The following is a 22,549-nucleotide window of genomic DNA, read 5'->3' as shown; positions in this document are numbered from 1 at the left end:
GGAGGTCATGTGTGTGGAGGTGAGGCCTGTGGAGGTTCCTGGAGATGTTGAGGACGCTGTGGAAGTCTCTGGGGAGGTTGTGGCAGCCGTGGTAGTGGTCACTGGAGTGGAGGTCAGGCCGCTGGAGGTGCCTGGAGTTGTACTGTAGGCCATGGATGTCTCAGCTGAGGTGGCGGAGGCCGCTGTGGAGGTCCCCGGAGTGGAGGTGAGGCCTGTGGAAGTGCCGGAAGTTGTAGTGGAGGCCGTGGAGGTCTCAGCTGATGTGGTGGAGGCCACTGTGGAGGTCCCCGCAGTGGAGGTGAGGCCCGTGGATGTTGCTTGAATTGTGCTGGAGATGGTAGAGGTCTCAGCTGAGGTGGTGGAGGCCGGTGCAGAGGTCACGGGGCTGGAGGTGACACCTGTGGAGGTGACCGGAGTAGAAGAGGAGGCCGTGGAGGTTTCGGAGGAGGTGGTGGAGGCCGCTGTGGAGGTGCCTGGTGTTGAAGTGAGGCCAGTGGAGGTGCCTGCAGTTGTACTGGAGGCTGTGGAGGTCTCAGCTGAGGTGGTGGAGGCCGCTGTGGAGGTCCCCGGAGTGGAGGTGAGGCCTGTGGAGGTGCCTGGAGTGGAAGTAAAGGCCGTGGAGGTCTCAGGTGACGTAGTGGAGGCCACTGTGGAGCTCACAGGGGTTGATGTGAGTCCTGTGGAGGTCCCTGGAGTGGTTGAGGAGGCCGTGGAGGTCTCGGAAGAGGTTGTGGAGGCAACTGTGGAGGTCATGGGTGTGGTGGTCAGACCCGTGGAGGTGCCTGGAGATGTTGAGGACGCTGTGGAGGCCTCTGAGGAGGTGGTGGAGGCGGATGTGGAGGTCAAAGGAGTGGAGGTGAGGCCTGTGGAGGTACCTGGAGATGTTGATGAGGCCATGGAGGTCTCCTGGGTCGTGGTGGAGGCCACAGTGGAGGTCATGTGTGTGGAGGTGAGGCCTGTGGAGGTTCCTGGAGATGTTGATGAGGCCGCGGAGGTTTCGGAAGAGGTGGTGGAGGCCACTGTGGAGGTCAATGGTGTGGAGGTGAGGCCTGTGGAGGTGCCGGAAGTTGTAGTGGAGGCCGTGGAGGTCTCAGGTGATGTGGTGGAGGCCACTGTGGAGGTCCCCGGAGTGGAGGTGAGGCCAATCGAGGTCCCTGGAGCTGTGCTGGAGGCTGTTGAGGTCTCTGAGGAGGTGGTAGAGGCCACTGTGGAGGTCAGTGGTGTGGAGGTGAGTCCTGTGGAGGTCCCTGGAGTGGAAGAGGAGGCCGTGGAGGTCTCATCTGACGTGGTGGAGGCAGCTGTGGAGGTCCCCAGAGTGGAGGTGAGGCCCATGGATGTTGGTTGAGTTGTGCTGGAGACGGTAGAGGTCTCAGCTGAGGTGGTGGAGGCCGGTGCAGAGGTCACGGGGCTGGAGGTGACGCCTGTGGAGGTGACCGGAGTAGAAGAGGAGGCCGTGGAGGTTTCGGAGGAGGTGGTGGAGGCCACTGTGGAGGTGCCTGGTGTTGAAGTGAGGCCAGTGGAGGTGCCTGCAGTTGTACTGGAGGCTGTGGAGGTCTCAGCTGAGGTGGTGGAGGCAGATGTGGAGGTCCCCGGAGTGGAGGTGAGGCCTGTGGAGGTGCCGGAAGTTGTAGTGGAGGCCGTGGAGGTCTCAGGTGACGTAGTGGAGGCCACTGTGGAGCTCACAGGGGTTGATGTGAGTCCTGTGGAGGTCCCTGGAGTGGTTGAGGAGGCCGTGGAGGTCTCAGAAGAGGTTGTGGAGGCAACTGTGGAGGTCATGGGTGTGGTGGTCAGACCCGTGGAAGTGCCTGGAGATGTTGAGGACGCTGTGGAGGCCTCTGAGGAGGTGGTTGAGGCAGATGTGGAGGTCAAAGGAGTGGAGGTGAGGCCTGTGGAGGTGCCTGGAGTTGAGCTGGAGGCTGTTGAGGTCTCTGAGGAGGTGGTAGAGGCCGTTGTAGAGGTCAAAGGAGTGGAGGTGAGGACAGTGGAGGTTCCTGGAGATGTTGAGGAGGCCGTGGAGGTCTCCTGGGTCATGGTGGAGGCCACAGTCGAGGTCCCCAGAGTGGAGGTGAGTACTGTGGAGGTTCCTGGCGTGGAAGAGGAGGCCGTGGAGGTCTCAGAAGAGGTGGTGGAGGCCACAGTGGAGGTCATGTGTGTGGAGGTGAGGCCTGTGGAGGTTCCTGGAGATGTTGAGGATGCTGTGGAAGTCTCTGGGGAGGTGGTGGCAGCCGTGGTAGTGGTCACTGGAGTGGAGGTCAGGCCGCTGGAGGTGCCTGGAGTTGTACTGTAGGCCGTGGAGGTCTCAGCTGAGGTGGTGGAGGCAGATGTGGAGGTCCGTGGAGTAGAGGTGAGGCCTGTGGAGGTGCCTGGAGATGTTGATGAGGCCGCGGAGGTTTCGGAAGAGGTGGTGGAGGCCACTGTGGAGGTCAATGGTGTGGAGGTGAGGCCTGTGGAGGTTCCTGGAGATGTTGAGGACGCTGTGGAAGTCTCTGGGGAGGTTGTGGCAGCCGTGGTAGTGGTCACTGGAGTGGAGGTCAGGCCGCTGGAGGTGCCTGGAGTTGTACTGTAGGCCGTGGAGGTCTCAGCTGAGGTGGTGGAGGCCTCTGTGGAGGTCCGTGGAGTAGAGGTGAGGCCTGTGGAGGTACCTGGAGATGTTGATGAGGCCGCGGAGGTTTCGGAAGAGGTGGTGGAGGCCACTGTGGAGATCCCTGGAGTGGAGGTGAGGCCAGTGGAGGTCCCTGGAGTGGAAGAGGAGGCCGTGGAGGTCTCATCTGATGTGGTGGAGGCAGCTGTGGAGGTCCCCGGAGTGGAGGTGAGGCCCATGGATGTTGCTTGAGTTGTGCTGGAGATGGTAGAGGTCTCAGCTGAGGTGGTGGAGGCCGGTGCAGAGGTCACGGGGCTGGAGGTGACGCCTGTGGAGGTGACCGGAGTAGAGGAGGAGGCCGTGGAGGTTTCGGAGGAGGTGGTGGAGGCCACTGTGGAGGTGCCTGGTGTTGAAGTGAGGCCAGTGGAGGTGCCTGCAGTTGTACTGGAGGCTGTGGAGGTCTCAGCTGAGGTGGTGGAGGCCGCTGTGGAGGTCCCCGGAGTGGAGGTGAGGCCTGTGGAGGTGCCGGAAGTTGTAGTGGAGGCCGTGGAGGTCTCAGCTGATGTGGTGGAGGCAGATGTGGAGATCCCTGGAGTGGAGGTGAGGCCCGTGGAGGTCCCTGGAGTGGTTGAGGAGGCCGTGGAAGTCTCAGCTGAGGTGGTGGAGGCCGCTGTGGAGGTCCGTGGAGTGGAGGTGAGGCCTGTGGAGGTACCTGGAGATGTTGATGAGGCCGTGGAGGTTTCGGAAGAGGTGGTCGAGGCCACTGTGGAGGTGCCTGGTATTGAAGTGAGGCCAGTGGAGGTGCCTGCAGTTGTACTGGAGGCTGAGGAGGTCTCAGCTGATGTGGTGGAGGCCACTGTGGAGGTCAAAGGAGTGGAGGTGAGGCCTGTGGAGGTACCTGGAGATGTTGATGAGGCCGCGGAGGTTTCGGAAGAGGTGGTGGAGGCCACTGTGGAGGTCAATGGTGTGGAGGTGAGGCCCGTGGCGGTGCCTGCAGTTGTAGTGGAGGCCGTGGAGGTCTCAGGTGATGTGGTGGAGGCCACTGTGGAGGTCCCTGGAGTGGAGGTGAGGCCAGTGGAGGTCCCTGGATTGGAAGAGGAGGCCGTGGAGGTCTCAGCTGACGTGGTGGAGGCAGCTGTGGAGGTCCCCGCAGTGGAGGTGAGGCCCATGGATGTTGCTTGAGTTGTGCTGGAGACGGTAGAGGTCTCAGCTGAGGTGGTGGAGGCCGGTGCAGAGGTCACGGGGCTGGAGGTGACGCCTGTGGAGGTGACCGGAGTAGAAGAGGAGGCCGTGGAGGTTTTGGAGGAGGTGGTGGAGGCCACTGTGGAGGTGCCTGGTGTTGAAGTGAGGCCAGTGGAGGTGCCTGCAGTTGTACTGGAGGCTGTGGAGGTCTCAGCTGAGGTGGTGGAGGCCGCTGTGGAGGTCCCCGGAGTGGAGGTGAGGCCTGTGGAGGTGCCTGGAGTGGAAGTAAAGGCCGTGGAGGTCTCAGGTGACGTAGTGGAGGCCACTGTGGAGCTCACAGGGGTTGATGTGAGTCCTGTGGAGGTCCCTGGAGTGGTTGAGGAGGCCGTGGAGGTCTCGGAAGAGGTTGTGGAGGCAACTGTGGAGGTCATGGGTGTGGTGGTCAGACCCGTGGAAGTGCCTGGAGATGTTGAGGACACTGTGGAGGCCTCTGAGGAGGTGGTTGAGGCAGATGTGGAGGTCAAAGGAGTGGAGGTGAGGCCTGTGGAGGTGCCTGGAGTTGAGCTGGAGGCTGTTGAGGTCTCTGAGGAGGTGGTAGAGGCCGTTGTGGAGGTCAAAGGAGTGGAGGTGAGGACAGTGGAGGTTCCTGGAGATGTTGAGGAGGCCGTGGAGGTCTCCTGGGTCATGGTGGAGGCCACAGTCGAGGTCCCCAGAGTGGAGGTGAGTACTGTGGAGGTTCCTGGCGTGGAAGAGGAGGCCGTGGAGGTCTCAGAAGAGGTGGTGGAGGCCACAGTGGAGGTCATGTGTGTGGAGGTGAGTACTGTGGAGGTTCCTGGAGATGTTGAGGACACTGTGGAAGTCTCTGGGGAGGTGGTGGCAGCCGTGGTAGTGGTCACTGGAGTGGAGGTCAGGCCGCTGGAGGTGCCTGGAGTTGTACTGTAGGCCGTGGAGGTCTCAGCTGAGGTGGTGGAGGCCGCTGTGGAGGTCCGTGGAGTGGAGGTGAGGCCTGTGGAGGTGCCTGGAGTTGTACTGTAGGCCGTGGAGGTCTCAGCTGATGTGGTGGAGGCCGCTGTGGAGGTCCCCGGAGCGGAGGTGAGGCCAATCGAGGTCCCTGGAGCTGTGCTGGAGGCTGTTGAGGTCTCTGAGGAGGTGGTAGAGGCCACTGTGGAGGTCAGTGGTGTGGAGGTGAGTCCTGTGGAGGTTCCTGGAGTGGAAGAGGAGGCCGTGGAGGTCTCATCTGATGTGGTGGAGGCAACTGTGGAGGTCCCCAGAGTGGAGGTGAGGCCCATGGATGTTGCTTGAGTTGTGCTGGAGACGGTAGAGGTCTCAGCTGAGGTGGTGGAGGCCGGTGCAGAGGTCACGGGGCTGGAGGTGACACCTGTGGAGGTGACCGGAGTAGAAGAGGAGGCCGTGGAGGTTTCGGAGGAGGTGGTGGAGGCCGCTGTGGAGGTGCCTGGTGTTGAAGTGAGGCCAGTGGAGGTGCCTGCAGTTGTACTGGAGGCTGTGGAGGTCTCAGCTGAGGTGGTGGAGGCCGCTGTGGAGGTCCCCGGAGTGGAGGTGAGGCCTGTGGAGGTGCCTGGAGTGGAAGTAAAGGCCGTGGAGGTCTCAGGTGACGTAGTGGAGGCCACTGTGGAGCTCACAGGGGTTGATGTGAGTCCTGTGGAGGTCCCTGGAGTGGTTGAGGAGGCCGTGGAGGTCTCGGAAGAGGTTGTGGAGGCAACTGTGGAGGTCATGGGTGTGGTGGTCAGACCCGTGGAGGTGCCTGGAGATGTTGAGGACGCTGTGGAGGCCTCTGAGGAGGTGGTGGAGGCGGATGTGGAGGTCAAAGGAGTGGAGGTGAGGCCTGTGGAGGTGCCTGGAGTTGTGCTGGAGGCTGTTGAGGTCTCTGAGGAGGTGGTAGAGGCCGTTGTGGAGGTCAAAGCAGTGGAGGTGAGGACAGTGGAGGTACCTGGAGATGTTGATGAGGCCATGGAGGTCTCCTGGGTCGTGGTGGAGGCCACAGTGGAGGTCATGTGTGTGGAGGTGAGGCCTGTGGAGGTTCCTGGAGATGTTGATGAGGCCGCGGAGGTTTCGGAAGAGGTGGTGGAGGCCACTGTGGAGGTCAATGGTGTGGAGGTGAGGCCTGTGGAGGTGCCGGAAGTTGTAGTGGAGGCCGTGGAGGTCTCAGCTGACGTGGTGGAGGCCACTGTGGAGGTCCCCGCAGTGGAGGTGAGGCCCGTGGATGTTGCTTGAATTGTGCTGGAGATGGTAGAGGTCTCAGCTGAGGTGGTGGAGGCCGGTGCAGAGGTCACGGGGCTGGAGGTGACACCTGTGGAGGTGACCGGAGTAGAAGAGGAGGCCGTGGAGGTTTCGGAGGAGGTGGTGGAGGCCGCTGTGGAGGTGCCTGGTGTTGAAGTGAGGCCAGTGGAGGTGCCTGCAGTTGTACTGGAGGCTGTGGAGGTCTCAGCTGAGGTGGTGGAGGCCGCTGTGGAGGTCCCCGGAGTGGAGGTGAGGCCTGTGGAGGTGCCTGGAGTGGAAGTAAAGGCCGTGGAGGTCTCAGGTGACGTAGTGGAGGCCACTGTGGAGCTCACAGGGGTTGATGTGAGTCCTGTGGAGGTCCCTGGAGTGGTTGAGGAGGCCGTGGAGGTCTCGGAAGAGGTTGTGGAGGCAACTGTGGAGGTCATGGGTGTGGTGGTCAGACCCGTGGAAGTGCCTGGAGATGTTGAGGACGCTGTGGAGGCCTCTGAGGAGGTGGTGGAGGCGGATGTGGAGGTCAAAGGAGTGGAGGTGAGGCCTGTGGAGGTGCCTGGAGTTGTGCTGGAGGCTGTTGAGGTCTCTGAGGAGGTGGTAGAGGCCGTTGTGGAGGTCAAAGCAGTGGAGGTGAGGACAGTGGAGGTACCTGGAGATGTTGATGAGGCCATGGAGGTCTCCTGGGTCGTGGTGGAGGCCACAGTGGAGGTCATGTGTGTGGAGGTGAGGCCTGTGGAGGTTCCTGGAGATGTTGAGGACGCTGTGGAAGTCTCTGGGGAGGTTGTGGCAGCCGTGGTAGTGGTCACTGGAGTGGAGGTCAGGCCGCTGGAGGTGCCTGGAGTTGTACTGTAGGCCGTGGAGGTCTCAGCTGAGGTGGCGGAGGCCGCTGTGGAGGTCCCCGGAGTGGAGGTGAGGCCTGTGGAAGTGCCGGAAGTTGTAGTGGAGGCCGTGGAGGTCTCAGCTGATGTGGTGGAGGCCACTGTGGAGGTCAAAGGAGTGGAGGTGAGGCCTGTGGAGGTACCTGGAGATGTTGATGAGGCCGTGGAGGTTTCGGAAGAGGTGGTGGAGGCCACTGTGGAGGTCAATGGTGTGGAGGTGAGGCCCGTGGAGGTGCCGGAAGTTGTAGTGGAGGCCGTGGAGGTCTCAGCTGACGTGGTGGAGGCCACTGTGGAGGTCCCCGCAGTGGAGGTGAGGCCCGTGGATGTTGCTTGAATTGTGCTGGAGATGGTAGAGGTCTCAGCTGAGGTGGTGGAGGCCGGTGCAGAGGTCACGGGGCTGGAGGTGACACCTGTGGAGGTGACCGGAGTAGAAGAGGAGGCCGTGGAGGTTTCGGAGGAGGTGGTGGAGGCCGCTGTGGAGGTGCCTGGTGTTGAAGTGAGGCCAGTGGAGGTGCCTGCAGTTGTACTGGAGGCTGTGGAGGTCTCAGCTGAGGTGGTGGAGGCCGCTGTGGAGGTCCCCGGAGTGGAGGTGAGGCCTGTGGAGGTGCCTGGAGTGGAAGTAAAGGCCGTGGAGGTCTCAGGTGACGTAGTGGAGGCCACTGTGGAGCTCACAGGGGTTGATGTGAGTCCTGTGGAGGTCCCTGGAGTGGTTGAGGAGGCCGTGGAGGTCTCGGAAGAGGTTGTGGAGGCAACTGTGGAGGTCATGGGTGTGGTGGTCAGACCCGTGGAGGTGCCTGGAGATGTTGAGGACGCTGTGGAGGCCTCTGAGGAGGTGGTGGAGGCGGATGTGGAGGTCAAAGGAGTGGAGGTGAGGCCTGTGGAGGTGCCTGGAGTTGTGCTGGAGGCTGTTGAGGTCTCTGAGGAGGTGGTAGAGGCCGTTGTGGAGGTCAAAGCAGTGGAGGTGAGGACAGTGGAGGTACCTGGAGATGTTAATGAGGCCATGGAGGTCTCCTGGGTCGTGGTGGAGGCCACAGTGGAGGTCATGTGTGTGGAGGTGAGGCCTGTGGAGGTTCCTGGAGATGTTGATGAGGCCGCGGAGGTTTCGGAAGAGGTGGTGGAGGCCACTGTGGAGGTCAATGGTGTGGAGGTGAGGCCTGTGGAGGTGCCGGAAGTTGTAGTGGAGGCCGTGGAGGTCTCAGCTGATGTGGTGGAGGCCGCTGTGGAGGTCCCCGGAGTGGAGGTGAGGCCAATCGAGGTCCCTGGAGCTGTGCTGGAGGCTGTTGAGGTCTCTGAGGAGGTGGTAGAGGCCACTGTGGAGGTCAGTGGTGTGGAGGTGAGTCCTGTGGAGGTTCCTGGAGTGGAAGAGGAGGCCGTGGAGGTCTCATCTGACGTGGTGGAGGCAGCTGTGGAGGTCCCCAGAGTGGAGGTGAGGCCCATGGATGTTGGTTGAGTTGTGCTGGAGACGGTAGAGGTCTCAGCTGAGGTGGTGGAGGCCGGTGCAGAGGTCACGGGGCTGGAGGTGACGCCTGTGGAGGTGACCGGAGTAGAAGAGGAGGCCGTGGAGGTTTCGGAGGAGGTGGTGGAGGCCACTGTGGAGGTGCCTGGTGTTGAAGTGAGGCCAGTGGAGGTGCCTGCAGTTGTACTGGAGGCTGTGGAGGTCTCAGCTGAGGTGGTGGAGGCAGATGTGGAGGTCCCCGGAGTGGAGGTGAGGCCTGTGGAGGTGCCTGGAGTGGAAGTAAAGGCCGTGGAGGTCTCAGGTGACGTAGTGGAGGCCACTGTGGAGCTCACAGGGGTTGATGTGAGTCCTGTGGAGGTCCCTGGAGTGGTTGAGGAGGCCGTGGAGGTCTCAGAAGAGGTTGTGGAGGCAACTGTGGAGGTCATGGGTGTGGTGGTCAGACCCGTGGAAGTGCCTGGAGATGTTGAGGACGCTGTGGAGGCCTCTGAGGAGGTGGTTGAGGCAGATGTGGAGGTCAAAGGAGTGGAGGTGAGGCCTGTGGAGGTGCCTGGAGTTGAGCTGGAGGCTGTTGAGGTCTCTGAGGAGGTGGTAGAGGCCGTTGTAGAGGTCAAAGGAGTGGAGGTGAGGACAGTGGAGGTTCCTGGAGATGTTGAGGAGGCCGTGGAGGTCTCCTGGGTCATGGTGGAGGCCACAGTCGAGGTCCCCAGAGTGGAGGTGAGTACTGTGGAGGTTCCTGGCGTGGAAGAGGAGGCCGTGGAGGTCTCAGAAGAGGTGGTGGAGGCCACAGTGGAGGTCATGTGTGTGGAGGTGAGGCCTGTGGAGGTTCCTGGAGATGTTGAGGATGCTGTGGAAGTCTCTGGGGAGGTGGTGGCAGCCGTGGTAGTGGTCACTGGAGTGGAGGTCAGGCCGCTGGAGGTGCCTGGAGTTGTACTGTAGGCCGTGGAGGTCTCAGCTGAGGTGATGGAGGCAGATGTGGAGGTCCGTGGAGTAGAGGTGAGGCCTGTGGAGGTGCCTGGAGATGTTGATGAGGCCGCGGAGGTTTCGGAAGAGGTGGTGGAGGCCACTGTGGAGGTCAATGGTGTGGAGGTGAGGCCTGTGGAGGTTCCTGGAGATGTTGAGGACGCTGTGGAAGTCTCTGGGGAGGTTGTGGCAGCCGTGGTAGTGGTCACTGGAGTGGAGGTCAGGCCGCTGGAGGTGCCTGGAGTTGTACTGTAGGCCGTGGAGGTCTCAGCTGAGGTGGTGGAGGCCTCTGTGGAGGTCCGTGGAGTAGAGGTGAGGCCTGTGGAGGTACCTGGAGATGTTGATGAGGCCGCGGAGGTTTCGGAAGAGGTGGTGGAGGCCACTGTGGAGATCCCTGGAGTGGAGGTGAGGCCAGTGGAGGTCCCTGGAGTGGAAGAGGAGGCCGTGGAGGTCTCATCTGATGTGGTGGAGGCAGCTGTGGAGGTCCCCGGAGTGGAGGTGAGGCCCATGGATGTTGCTTGAGTTGTGCTGGAGATGGTAGAGGTCTCAGCTGAGGTGGTGGAGGCCGGTGCAGAGGTCACGGGGCTGGAGGTGACGCCTGTGGAGGTGACCGGAGTAGAGGAGGAGGCCGTGGAGGTTTCGGAGGAGGTGGTGGAGGCAGATGTGGAGGTGCCTGGTGTTGAAGTGAGGCCAGTGGAGGTGCCTGCAGTTGTACTGGAGGCTGTGGAGGTCTCAGCTGAGGTGGTGGAGGCCGCTGTGGAGGTCCCCGCAGTGGAGGTGAGGCCTGTGGAGGTGCCGGAAGTTGTAGTGGAGGCCGTGGAGGTCTCAGCTGATGTGGTGGAGGCAGATGTGGAGATCCCTGGAGTGGAGGTGAGGCCCGTGGAGGTCCCTGGAGTGGTTGAGGAGGCCGTGGAAGTCTCAGCTGAGGTGGTGGAGGCCGCTGTGGAGGTCCGTGGAGTGGAGGTGAGGCCTGTGGAGGTACCTGGAGATGTTGATGAGGCCGTGGAGGTTTCGGAAGAGGTGGTCGAGGCCACTGTGGAGGTGCCTGGTATTGAAGTGAGGCCAGTGGAGGTGCCTGCAGTTGTACTGGAGGCTGAGGAGGTCTCAGCTGATGTGGTGGAGGCCACTGTGGAGGTCAAAGGAGTGGAGGTGAGGCCTGTGGAGGTACCTGGAGATGTTGATGAGGCCGCGGAGGTTTCGGAAGAGGTGGTGGAGGCCACTGTGGAGGTCAATGGTGTGGAGGTGAGGCCCGTGGCGGTGCCTGCAGTTGTAGTGGAGGCCGTGGAGGTCTCAGCTGAGGTGGTGGAGGCCGCTGTGGAGGTCCGTGGAGTAGAGGTGAGGCCTGTGGAGGTACCTGGAGATGTTGATGAGGCCGCGGAGGTTTCGGAAGAGGTGGTGGAGGCCACTGTGGAGGTCAATGGTGTGGAGGTGAGGCCTGTGGAGGTGCCGGAAGTTGTAGTGGAGGCCGTGGAGGTCTCAGGTGATGTGGTGGAGGCCACTGTGGAGGTCCCCGGAGTGGAGGTGAGGCCAATCGAGGTCCCTGGAGCTGTGCTGGAGGCTGTTGAGGTCTCTGAGGAGGTGGTAGAGGCCACTGTGGAGGTCAGTGGTGTGGAGGTGAGTCCTGTGGAGGTTCCTGGAGTGGAAGAGGAGGCCGTGGAGGTCTCATCTGACGTGGTGGAGGCAGCTGTGGAGGTCCCCAGAGTGGAGGTGAGGCCCATGGATGTTGGTTGAGTTGTGCTGGAGACGGTAGAGGTCTCAGCTGAGGTGGTGGAGGCCGGTGCAGAGGTCACGGGGCTGGAGGTGACGCCTGTGGAGGTGACCGGAGTAGAAGAGGAGGCCGTGGAGGTTTCGGAGGAGGTGGTGGAGGCCACTGTGGAGGTGCCTGGTGTTGAAGTGAGGCCAGTGGAGGTGCCTGCAGTTGTACTGGAGGCTGTGGAGGTCTCAGCTGAGGTGGTGGAGGCAGATGTGGAGGTCCCCGGAGTGGAGGTGAGTCCTGTGGAGGTCCCTGGAGTGGTTGAGGAGGCCGTGGAGGTCTCGGAAGAGGTTGTGGAGGCAACTGTGGAGGTCATGGGTGTGGTGGTCAGACCCGTGGAAGTGCCTGGAGATGTTGAGGACGCTGTGGAGGCCTCTGAGGAGGTGGTTGAGGCAGATGTGGAGGTCAAAGGAGTGGAGGTGAGGCCTGTGGAGGTGCCTGGAGTTGAGCTGGAGGCTGTTGAGGTCTCTGAGGAGGTGGTAGAGGCCGTTGTGGAGGTCAAAGGAGTGGAGGTGAGGACAGTGGAGGTTCCTGGAGATGTTGAGGAGGCCGTGGAGGTCTCCTGGGTCATGGTGGAGGCCACAGTCGAGGTCCCCAGAGTGGAGGTGAGTACTGTGGAGGTTCCTGGCGTGGAAGAGGAGGCCGTGGAGGTCTCAGAAGAGGTGGTGGAGGCCACAGTGGAGGTCATGTGTGTGGAGGTGAGGCCTGTGGAGGTTCCTGGAGATGTTGAGGATGCTGTGGAAGTCTCTGGGGAGGTGGTGGCAGCCGTGGTAGTGGTCACTGGAGTGGAGGTCAGGCCGCTGGAGGTGCCTGGAGTTGTACTGTAGGCCGTGGAGGTCTCAGCTGATGTGGTGGAGGCCGCTGTGGAGGTCCGTGGAGTGGAGGTGAGGCCTGTGGAGGTGCCTGGAGTTGTACTGTAGGCCGTGGAGGTCTCAGCTGATGTGGTGGAGGCCGCTGTAGAGGTCCCCGGAGCGGAGGTGAGGCCAATCGAGGTCCCTGGAGCTGTGCTGGAGGCTGTTGAGGTCTCTGAGGAGGTGGTAGAGGCCACTGTGGAGGTCAGTGGTGTGGAGGTGAGTCCTGTGGAGGATCCTGGAGTGGAAGAGGAGGCCGTGGAGGTCTCATCTGATGTGGTGGAGGCAACTGTGGAGGTCCCCAGAGTGGAGGTGAGGCCCATGGATGTTGCTTGAGTTGTGCTGGAGACGGTAGAGGTCTCAGCTGAGGTGGTGGAGGCCGGTGCAGAGGTCACGGGGCTGGAGGTGATGCCTGTGGAGGTGACCGGAGTAGAAGAGGAGGCCGTGGAGGTTTCGGAGGAGGTGGTGGAGGCCACTGTGGAGGTGCCTGGTGTTGAAGTGAGGCCAGTGGAGGTGCCTGTAGTTGTACTGGAGGCTGTGGAGGTCTCAGCTGAGGTGGTGGAGGCAGATGTGGAGGTGCCTGGTATTGAAGTGAGGCCAGTGGATGTGCCTGCAGTTGTACTGGAGGCTGTGGAGGTCTCAGCTGAGGTGGCGGAGGCCGCTGTGGAGGTCCCCGGAGTGGAGGTGAGGCCTGTGGAGGTGCCGGAAGTTGTAGTGGAGGCCGTGGAGGTCTCAGCTGATGTGGTGGAGGCCACTGTGGAGGTCAAAGGAGTGGAGGTGAGGCCTGTGGAGGTACCTGGAGATGTTGATGAGGCCGTGGAGGTTTCGGAAGAGGTGGTGGAGGCCACTGTGGAGGTCAATGGTGTGGAGGTGAGGCCCGTGGAGGTGCCGGAAGTTGTAGTGGAGGCCGTGGAGGTCTCAGCTGACGTGGTGGAGGCCACTGTGGAGGTCCCCGCAGTGGAGGTGAGGCCCGTGGATGTTGCTTGAATTGTGCTGGAGATGGTAGAGGTCTCAGCTGAGGTGGTGGAGGCCGGTGCAGAGGTCACGGGGCTGGAGGTGACACCTGTGGAGGTGACCGGAGTAGAAGAGGAGGCCGTGGAGGTTTTGGAGGAGGTGGTGGAGGCCACTGTGGAGGTGCCTGGTGTTGAAGTGAGGCCAGTGGAGGTGCCTGCAGTTGTACTGGAGGCTGTGGAGGTCTCAGCTGAGGTGGTGGAGGCAGATGTGGAGGTCCCTGGAGTGGAGGTGAGGCCTGTGGAGGTGCCTGGAGTGGAAGTAAAGGCCGTGGAGGTCTCAGGTGACGTAGTGGAGGCCACTGTGGAGCTCACAGGGGTTGATGTGAGTCCTGTGGAGGTCCCTGGAGTGGTTGAGGAGGCCGTGGAGGTCTCGGAAGAGGTTGTGGAGGCAACTGTGGAGGTCATGGGTGTGGTGGTCAGACCCGTGGAAGTGCCTGGAGATGTTGAGGACGCTGTGGAGGCCTCTGAGGAGGTGGTTGAGGCAGATGTGGAGGTCAAAGGAGTGGAGGTGAGGCCTGTGGAGGTGCCTGGAGTTGAGCTGGAGGCTGTTGAGGTCTCTGAGGAGGTGGTAGAGGCCGTTGTGGAGGTCAAAGGAGTGGAGGTGAGGACAGTGGAGGTTCCTGGAGATGTTGAGGAGGCCGTGGAGGTCTCCTGGGTCATGGTGGAGGCCACAGTCGAGGTCCCCAGAGTGGAGGTGAGTACTGTGGAGGTTCCTGGCGTGGAAGAGGAGGCCGTGGAGGTCTCAGAAGAGGTGGTGGAGGCCACAGTGGAGGTCATGTGTGTGGAGGTGAGGCCTGTGGAGGTTCCTGGAGATGTTGAGGACGCTGTGGAAGTCTCTGGGGAGGTGGTGGCAGCCGTGGTAGTGGTCACTGGAGTGGAGGTCAGGCCGCTGGAGGTGCCTGGAGTTGTACTGTAGGCCGTGGAGGTCTCAGCTGATGTGGTGGAGGCCGCTGTGGAGGTCCGTGGAGTGGAGGTGAGGCCTGTGGAGGTGCCTGGAGTTGTACTGTAGGCCGTGGAGGTCTCAGCTGATGTGGTGGAGGCCGCTGTGGAGGTCCCCGGAGCGGAGGTGAGGCCAATCGAGGTCCCTGGAGCTGTGCTGGAGGCTGTTGAGGTCTCTGAGGAGGTGGTAGAGGCCACTGTGGAGGTCAGTGGTGTGGAGGTGAGTCCTGTGGAGGTTCCTGGAGTGGAAGAGGAGGCCGTGGAGGTCTCATCTGATGTGGTGGAGGCAACTGTGGAGGTCCCCAGAGTGGAGGTGAGGCCCATGGATGTTGCTTGAGTTGTGCTGGAGACGGTAGAGGTCTCAGCTGAGGTGGTGGAGGCCGGTGCAGAGGTCACGGGGCTGGAGGTGATGCCTGTGGAGGTGACCGGAGTAGAAGAGGAGGCCGTGGAGGTTTCGGAGGAGGTGGTGGAGGCCACTGTGGAGGTGCCTGGTGTTGAAGTGAGGCCAGTGGAGGTGCCTGCAGTTGTACTGGAGGCTGTGGAGGTCTCAGCTGAGGTGGCGGAGGCCGCTGTGGAGGTCCCCGGAGTGGAGGTGAGGCCTGTGGAGGTGCCGGAAGTTGTAGTGGAGGCCGTGGAGGTCTCAGCTGATGTGGTGGAGGCCACTGTGGAGGTCAAAGGAGTGGAGGTGAGGCCTGTGGAGGTACCTGGAGATGTTGATGAGGCCGTGGAGGTTTCGGAAGAGGTGGTGGAGGCCACTGTGGAGGTCAATGGTGTGGAGGTGAGGCCCGTGGAGGTGCCGGAAGTTGTAGTGGAGGCCGTGGAGGTCTCAGCTGACGTGGTGGAGGCCACTGTGGAGGTCCCCGCAGTGGAGGTGAGGCCCGTGGATGTTGCTTGAATTGTGCTGGAGACGGTAGAGGTCTCAGCTGAGGTGGTGGAGGCCGGTGCAGAGGTCACGGGGCTGGAGGTGACACCTGTGGAGGTGACCAGAGTAGAAGAGGAGGCCGTGGAGGTTTCGGAGGAGGTGGTGGAGGCCACTGTGGAGGTGCCTGGTGTTGAAGTGAGGCCAGTGGAGGTGCCTGCAGTTGTACTGGAGGCTGTGGAGGTCTCAGCTGAGGTGGTGGAGGCCGCTGTGGAGGTCCCCGGAGTGGAGGTGAGGCCTGTGGAGGTGCCTGGAGTGGAAGTAAAGGCCGTGGAGGTCTCAAGTGACGTAGTGGAGGCCACTGTGGAGCTCACAGGGGTTGATGTGAGTCCTGTGGAGGTCCCTGGAGTGGTTGAGGAGGCCGTGGAGGTCTCGGAAGAGGTTGTGGAGGCAACTGTGGAGGTCATGGGTGTGGTGGTCAGACCCGTGGAAGTGCCTGGAGATGTTGAGGATGCTGTGGAGGCCTCTGAGGAGGTGGTTGAGGCAGATGTGGAGGTCAAAGGAGTGGAGGTGAGGCCTGTGGAGGTGCCTGGAGTTGAACTGGAGGCTGTTGAGGTCTCTGAGGAGGTGGTAGAGGCCGTTGTGGAGGTCAAAGGAGCGGAGGTGAGGACAGTGGAGGTACCTGGAGATGTTGAGGAGGCCATGGAGGTCTCCTGGGTCGTGGTGGAGGCCACAGTGGAGGTCATGTGTGTGGAGGTGAGGCCTGTGGAGGTTCCTGGAGATGTTGAGGACGCTGTGGAAGTCTCTGGGGAGGTTGTGGCAGCCGTGGTAGTGGTCACTGGAGTGGAGGTCAGGCCGCTGGAGGTGCCTGGAGTTGTACTGTAGGCCATGGATGTCTCAGCTGAGGTGGTGGAGGCCGCTGTGGAGGTCAAAGGAGTGGAGGTGAGGCCTGTGGAGGTGCCTGGAGTTGAGCTGGAGGCTGTTGAGGTCTCTGAGGAGGTGGTAGAGGCCGTTGTAGAGGTCAAAGGAGTGGAGGTGAGGACAGTGGAGGTTCCTGGAGATGTTGAGGAGGCCGAGGAGGTCTCCTGGGTCATGGTGGAGGCCACAGTCGAGGTCCCCAGAGTGGAGGTGAGTACTGTGGAGGTTCCTGGCGTGGAAGAGGAGGCCATGGAGGTCTCAGAAGAGGTGGTGGAGGCCACAGTGGAGGTCATGTGTGTGGAGGTGAGGCCTGTGGAGGTTCCTGGAGATGTTGAGGACGCTGTGGAAGTCTCTGGGGAGGTGGTGGCAGCCGTGGTAGTGGTCACTGGAGTGGAGGTCAGGCCGCTGGAGGTGCCTGGAGTTGTACTGTAGGCCGTGGAGGTCTCAGCTGATGTGGTGGAGGCCACTGTGGAGGTCCCCGCAGTGGAGGTGAGGCCCATGGATGTTGCTTGAGTTGTGCTGGAGACGGTAGAGGTCTCAGCTGAGGTGGTGGAGGCCGGTGCAGAGGTCACGGGGCTGGAGGTGACGCCTGTGGAGGTGACCGGAGTAGAAGAGGAGGCCGTGGAGGTTTCGGAGGAGGTGGTGGAGGCCACTGTGGAGGTGCCTGGTGTTGAAGTGAGGCCAGTGGAGGTGCCTGTAGTTGTAGTGGAGGCTGTGGAGGTCTCAGCTGAGGTGGTGGAGGCCGCTGTGGAGGTCCCCGGAGTGGAGGTGAGGCCTGTGGAGGTGCCGGAAGTTGTAGTGGAGGCCGTGGAGGTCTCAGCTGATGTGGTGGAGGCCACTGTGGAGGTCAAAGGAGTGGAGGTGAGGCCTGTGGAGGTACCTGGAGATGTTGATGAGGCCGCGGAGGTTTCGGAAGAGGTGGTGGAGGCCACTGTGGAGGTCAATGGTGTGGAGGTGAGGCCCGTGGCGGTGCCTGCAGTTGTAGTGGAGGCCGTGGAGGTCTCAGCTGAGGTGGTGGAGGCCGCTGTGGAGGTCCGTGGAGTAGAGGTGAGGCCTGTGGAGGTACCTGGAGATGTTGATGAGGCCGCGGAGGTTTCGGAAGAGGTGGTGGAGGCCACTGTGGAGGTCAATGGTGTGGAGGTGAGGCCTGTGGAGGTGCCGGAAGTTGTAGTGGAGGCCGTGGAGGTCTCAGGTGATGTGGTGGAGGCCACTGTGGAGGTCCCCGGAGTGGAGGTGAGGCCAATCGAGGTCCCTGGAGCTGTGCTGGAGGCTGTTGAGGTCTCTGAGGAGGTGGTAGAGGCCACTGTGGAGGTCAGTGGTGTGGAGGTGAGTCCTGTGGAGGTTCCTGGAGTGGAAGAGGAGGCCGTGGAGGTCTCATCTGACGTGGTGGAGGCAGCTGTGGAGGTCCCCAGAGTGGAGGTGAGGCCCATGGATGTTGGTTGAGTTGTGCTGGAGACGGTAGAGGTCTCAGCTGAGGTGGTGGAGGCCGGTGCAGAGGTCACGGGGCTGGAGGTGACGCCTGTGGAGGTGACCGGAGTAGAAGAGGAGGCCGTGGAGGTTTCGGAGGAGGTGGTGGAGGCCACTGTGGAGGTGCCTGGTGTTGAAGTGAGGCCAGTGGAGGTGCCTGCAGTTGTACTGGAGGCTGTGGAGGTCTCAGCTGAGGTGGTGGAGGCAGATGTGGAGGTCCCCGGAGTGGAGGTGAGGCCTGTGGAGGTGCCTGGAGTGGAAGTAAAGGCCGTGGAGGTCTCAGGTGACGTAGTGGAGGCCACTGTGGAGCTCACAGGGGTTGATGTGAGTCCTGTGGAGGTCCCTGGAGTGGTTGAGGAGGCCGTGGAGGTCTCGGAAGAGGTTGTGGAGGCAACTGTGGAGGTCATGGGTGTGGTGGTCAGACCCGTGGAAGTGCCTGGAGATGTTGAGGACGCTGTGGAGGCCTCTGAGGAGGTGGTTGAGGCAGATGTGGAGGTCAAAGGAGTGGAGGTGAGGCCTGTGGAGGTGCCTGGAGTTGAGCTGGAGGCTGTTGAGGTCTCTGAGGAGGTGGTAGAGGCCGTTGTGGAGGTCAAAGGAGTGGAGGTGAGGACAGTGGAGGTTCCTGGAGATGTTGAGGAGGCCGTGGAGGTCTCCTGGGTCATGGTGGAGGCCACAGTCGAGGTCCCCAGAGTGGAGGTGAGTACTGTGGAGGTTCCTGGCGTGGAAGAGGAGGCCGTGGAGGTCTCAGAAGAGGTGGTGGAGGCCACAGTGGAGGTCATGTGTGTGGAGGTGAGGCCTGTGGAGGTTCCTGGAGATGTTGAGGACACTGTGGAAGTCTCTGGGGAGGTGGTGGCAGCCGTGGTAGTGGTCACTGGAGTGGAGGTCAGGCCGCTGGAGGTGCCTGGAGTTGTACTGTAGGCCGTGGAGGTCTCAGCTGAGGTGGTGGAGGCCGCTGTGGAGGTCCGTGGAGTGGAGGTGAGGCCAATCGAGGTCCCTGGAGCTGTGCTGGAGGCTGTTGAGGTCTCTGAGGAGGTGGTAGAGGCCACTGTGGAGGTCAGTGGTGTGGAGGTGAGTCCTGTGGAGGTCCCTGGAGTGGAAGAGGAGGCCGTGGAGGTCTCATCTGATGTGGTGGAGGCAGCTGTGGAGGTCCCCAGAGTGGAGGTGAGGCCCATGGATGTTGCTTGAGTTGTGCTGGAGACGGTAGAGGTCTCAGCTGAGGTGGTGGAGGCCGGTGCAGAGGTCACGGGGCTGGAGGTGATGCCTGTGGAGGTGACCGGAGTAGAAGAGGAGGCCGTGGAGGTTTCGGAGGAGGTGGTGGAGGCCACTGTGGAGGTGCCTGGTGTTGAAGTGAGGCCAGTGGAGGTGCCTGCAGTTGTACTGGAGGCTGTGGAGGTCTCAGCTGAGGTGGCGGAGGCCGCTGTGGAGGTCCCCGGAGTGGAGGTGAGGCCTGTGGAGGTGCCGGAAGTTGTAGTGGAGGCCGTGGAGGTCTCAGCTGATGTGGTGCAGGCCACTGTGGAGGTCAAAGGAGTGGAGGTGAGGCCTGTGGAGGTACCTGGAGATGTTGATGAGGCCGTGGAGGTTTCGGAAGAGGTGGTGGAGGCCACTGTGGAGGTCAATGGTGTGGAGGTGAGGCCCGTGGAGGTGCCGGAAGTTGTAGTGGAGGCCGTGGAGGTCTCAGCTGACGTGGTGGAGGCCACTGTGGAGGTCCCCGCAGTGGAGGTGAGGCCCGTGGATGTTGCTTGAATTGTGCTGGAGATGGTAGAGGTCTCAGCTGAGGTGGTGGAGGCCGGTGCAGAGGTCACGGGGCTGGAGGTGACGCCTGTGGAGGTGACCGGAGTAGAAGAGGAGGCCGTGGAGGTTTCGGAGGAGGTGGTGGAGGCCACTGTGGAGGTGCCTGGTGTTGAAGTGAGGCCAGTGGAGGTGCCTGCAGTTGTACTGGAGGCTGTGGAGGTCTCAGCTGAGGTGGTGGAGGCAGATGTGGAGGTCCCCGGAGTGGAGGTGAGGCCTGTGGAGGTGCCTGGAGTGGAAGTAAAGGCCGTGGAGGTCTCAGGTGACGTAGTGGAGGCTACTGTGGAGCTCACAGGGGTTGATGTGAGTCCTGTGGAGGTCCCTGGAGTGGTTGAGGAGGCCGTGGAGGTCTCGGAAGAGGTTGTGGAGGCAACTGTTGAAGTCATGCCCGTGGAGGTGCCTGGAGACGTTGAGGACACTGTGGAGGCCTCTGAGGAGGTGGTGGAGGCAGATGTGGAGGTCAAAGGAGTGGAGGTGAGGTCTGTGGAGGTCTCAGGAGTTGTACTGGAGGCCGTTGAGGTCTCTGTTGTGGTGGCGGAGGCTGCTGTGGAGGTGAGGCCAGAAGAACTCATTAGGTTGTGCATCAAGGCACCGGTTTTCCTCATTGGGCTGCTGGAGGCTGCCGTGGAGGCCGGCTCTGCCCCCGTTCCCCCTGAGGGCCACTGTGTATTGTGATATCCTGGTGTCGTACTGGAGGTCTCCGTTCCCACTGTGGCTGTGCCTGCGGCTGTGGGCGGTGCGCGCAGCGGTGTCAGGGCCTCCACAGCCTCAGCAGGGGCTCACCCCACCCGCAGCCTCCCCACCCCCACCTGCCTCCCTCCATCCTCCCCTCAGCCTCCCTCCACTCCCAGCCTCCCCTTTGGCCTCCTCATCCTTCTACAGCCTCCGCCCATCCTCATCTTCAGCCTCCTCGTTCTCCCCTTCAGCCTCCATCCATCCCCAGCCTCCCCACCCCCACCAGCCTCCCCCCACCTTCACCTTCAGCCTCCTCATCCTCCCCTTCGGCCTCCCTCCACCCCCAGCCTCTCCTCCAGCCTCCTCATCCTCCCCTTCGGCCTCCCTCCACCCCCAGCCTCTCCTCCAGCCTCCTCATCCTCCCCTTCGGCCTCCCTCCACCCCCAGCCTCTCCTCCAGCCTCCTCATCCTCCCCTTCGGCCTCCCTCCACCCCCAGCCTCTCCTCCAGCCTCCTCATCCTCCCCTTCGGCCTCCCTCCACCCCCAGCCTCTCCTCCAGCCTCCTCATCCTCCCCGTCGGCCTCCCTCCACCCCCAGCCTCTCCTGCAGCCTCCTCATCCTCCCCTTCAGCCTCCCTCCACCCCCAGCCTCTCCTCCAGCCTCCTCATCCTCCCCTTCAGCCTCCCTCCATCCCCAGCCTCTCCTGCAGCCTCCTCATCCTCCCCTTCAGCCTCCCTCCATCCCCAGCCTCTCCTCCAGCCTCCTCATCCTCCCCTTCAGCCTCCCTCCATCCCCAGCCTCTCCTCCAGCCTCCTCATCCTCCCGGCCTCCACCCCCCCCCCCCCGCCCCCCTTCCTGGCCTCCCCCCTCGTCCCCGTGTCCCCTACCTGCCACCAGCAGCCACCCCACCAGCGCCGCCAGCCTCCCCGCCATGGGCCTCCGCCAGCGAGGCCGCGTCCGTCGGAGGCTCGGTGGAGGCCGGGTGCGCCCGCGGGCGGGGGAGGCCGGCCTTTATGGGTTCTGGGGAGGCCCCGACCTTTGTCCCCCCCCCCCCCCCGAGACGGATGGGACGCGATGACACCTGCGGTGACATCGGCGGTGACATCGGCGGCGCCGCCCGGCGGGGACGTGACAGGGATGGGGTGGCACCGGGGTGGGGGGGGGGGGGGGGGGTTGGGGACGCGGGGACATCGGGGGTGGGGACGTGGGGACAGCCAGACGCGGGGTGGGGACGTCGGGGTGGGGACGGGGGGGGGGGGGGGATGGGGACATTGGGATGGGGACGGGGGACATGGGGACACTTGGGGACATCGGGGACATGGGGATGGGGACGTGGGGTTGGGGACTGGGGACATCGAGACATGGGGTGGGGACGTTGGGGACATTGGGGTGGGGACGGGGGACGTGGGGACGCTTGGGGACATTGGGGACACGGGGACATGGGGACATCAAGACATGGGGTGGGGACGTTGGGGACGGGGGACACGGGGAGTTTGGGGACATGGGGACGTTGGGGACGTTGGGGACATGGGGACGGGGCCGTGGGGACAGCCAGACGTGGGGTGGGGACGTGGGGACGTTGGGGACGTTGGGGTGGGGACTTGGGGACATCAGGGCATGGGGACAATTGGGACATGGGGACATTGAGACGGGGCCATTGGGATGGGGACATGGGGACACTTGGGGCATGGGGACACGGGGTGGGGACGTGGGGACATCGGGATGGGGACATGGGGACAGCCGGACGTGGGGTGGGGACACTGGGGACATTCAAGGATGGGGACGTTGGGATGGGGACGTTGGGGACACGGGGACACCTGGGGACATTGGGACACGGGGACGTTGGGGACATGGGGGGGTGTAGGGCTATTGGGATGGGGATTGGGGACATTGGGGACATGGGGATGGGCACAGGGGGGACATTGGGGACATCGGGACATGGGGACTTGGGGACATGGGGTGGGGATGTGGGGTGGGGACGTGGGGACAGCCAGACGTGGGGTGGGGACATCGGGGACACTGGGGGATGGGGACATGGGGATGGGGACATTGGGGAGTTTGGGGACGTCGGGGACATTGGGGACATTGGATTGGGGACATGGGGACGTGGGGTGGGGACATTGGGATGGGGACAGGGGGGACACTGGGGACATGGGGACGGGACTTTGGGGACATTGGGATGGGGACACTGGGACATTGGGGACGTGGGGGTGTTGGGATGGGGACATTGGGATGGGGATTGGGGACATGGGGACGTTGGGGATGTGGGGGTGGGGACGTGGGGACATCAGGACATGGGGACATGGGACATCGGGATATGGGGTGGGGACCTTGGGGACGTTGGGGTGGGGACATGGGGACCTTGGGGCATGGGGACACTGGGACATGGCGACATTGGGATGGAGGGCACGGGGAGTTTGGGGACATTGGGGACATGGGGACATCAAGACATGGGGTGGGGACATTGGGGACACAGGGACAGCGGGGATGGGGGACACAGGGAGTTTGGGGACATTGGGACGGGGACATGGGGACATCGGGGCATGGGGACATTGGGACTTGGGGACTTGGGGACATTGGGATGGGGACATTGGGATACTGGGATGGGGGACATGGGGAGTTTGGGGACATTGGGGTGGGGCCATTGGCAATATGGGGACTTGGGGACACGGGGTGAGGCCATGGGGACATGGGGTGGGGACATGGGGACATGGGGACATTGCGATGGGGATATGGGGTGGGGGCATGGGGACTGTGGGGACATGGGGACATCAGGACACGGGGTGGGGACATTGGGGACGCTGGGGCGGGGACACGGGGACATGGGGTGGGGACATTGGGGACATTGGCGGATGGGGGACATGGGGACACTGGGGACATCGGGATGGGGGTGGGGGACATTGGGGACATCGGGGTGGGGACACGGGGGACACGGGGATGGGGACACGGGGAGTTTGGGGACGTGGGGACGGGGGGGGGACATTGGGGGATGGGGACATT

The 22,549-nt window shown here is 62.6% G+C and overlaps 1 protein-coding gene across 1 annotated transcript; it reads right to left on the bottom strand.

Annotated features, from left to right (window-relative positions):
- Nucleotides 1-1,158: 1,158 nt before the first annotated feature.
- On the bottom strand, nucleotides 1,159-18,258 carry LOC121063215 (mucin-19-like; the record flags this gene model as incomplete). Its single annotated transcript, XM_040543581.1, has 6 exons — nucleotides 16,500-18,258; nucleotides 14,547-16,394; nucleotides 12,687-14,441; nucleotides 7,014-12,581; nucleotides 1,420-6,908; nucleotides 1,159-1,368 (listed from the first exon to the last, which is right to left on the bottom strand). Coding segments are annotated over exons 1-6 (16,629 nt in total), but the record flags the coding sequence as incomplete, so codon positions are not given.
- Nucleotides 18,259-22,549: the final 4,291 nt, after the last annotated feature.

The sequence above is a fragment of the Cygnus olor genome, unplaced genomic scaffold (genome assembly GCF_009769625.2).
Source record: "Cygnus olor isolate bCygOlo1 unplaced genomic scaffold, bCygOlo1.pri.v2 scaffold_107_ctg1, whole genome shotgun sequence".
Classification (NCBI taxonomy): domain Eukaryota; kingdom Metazoa; phylum Chordata; class Aves; order Anseriformes; family Anatidae; genus Cygnus; species Cygnus olor.
Note: the sequence above shows the minus strand (reverse complement) of the source record. Positions and strands in the feature narration are given on the sequence as shown.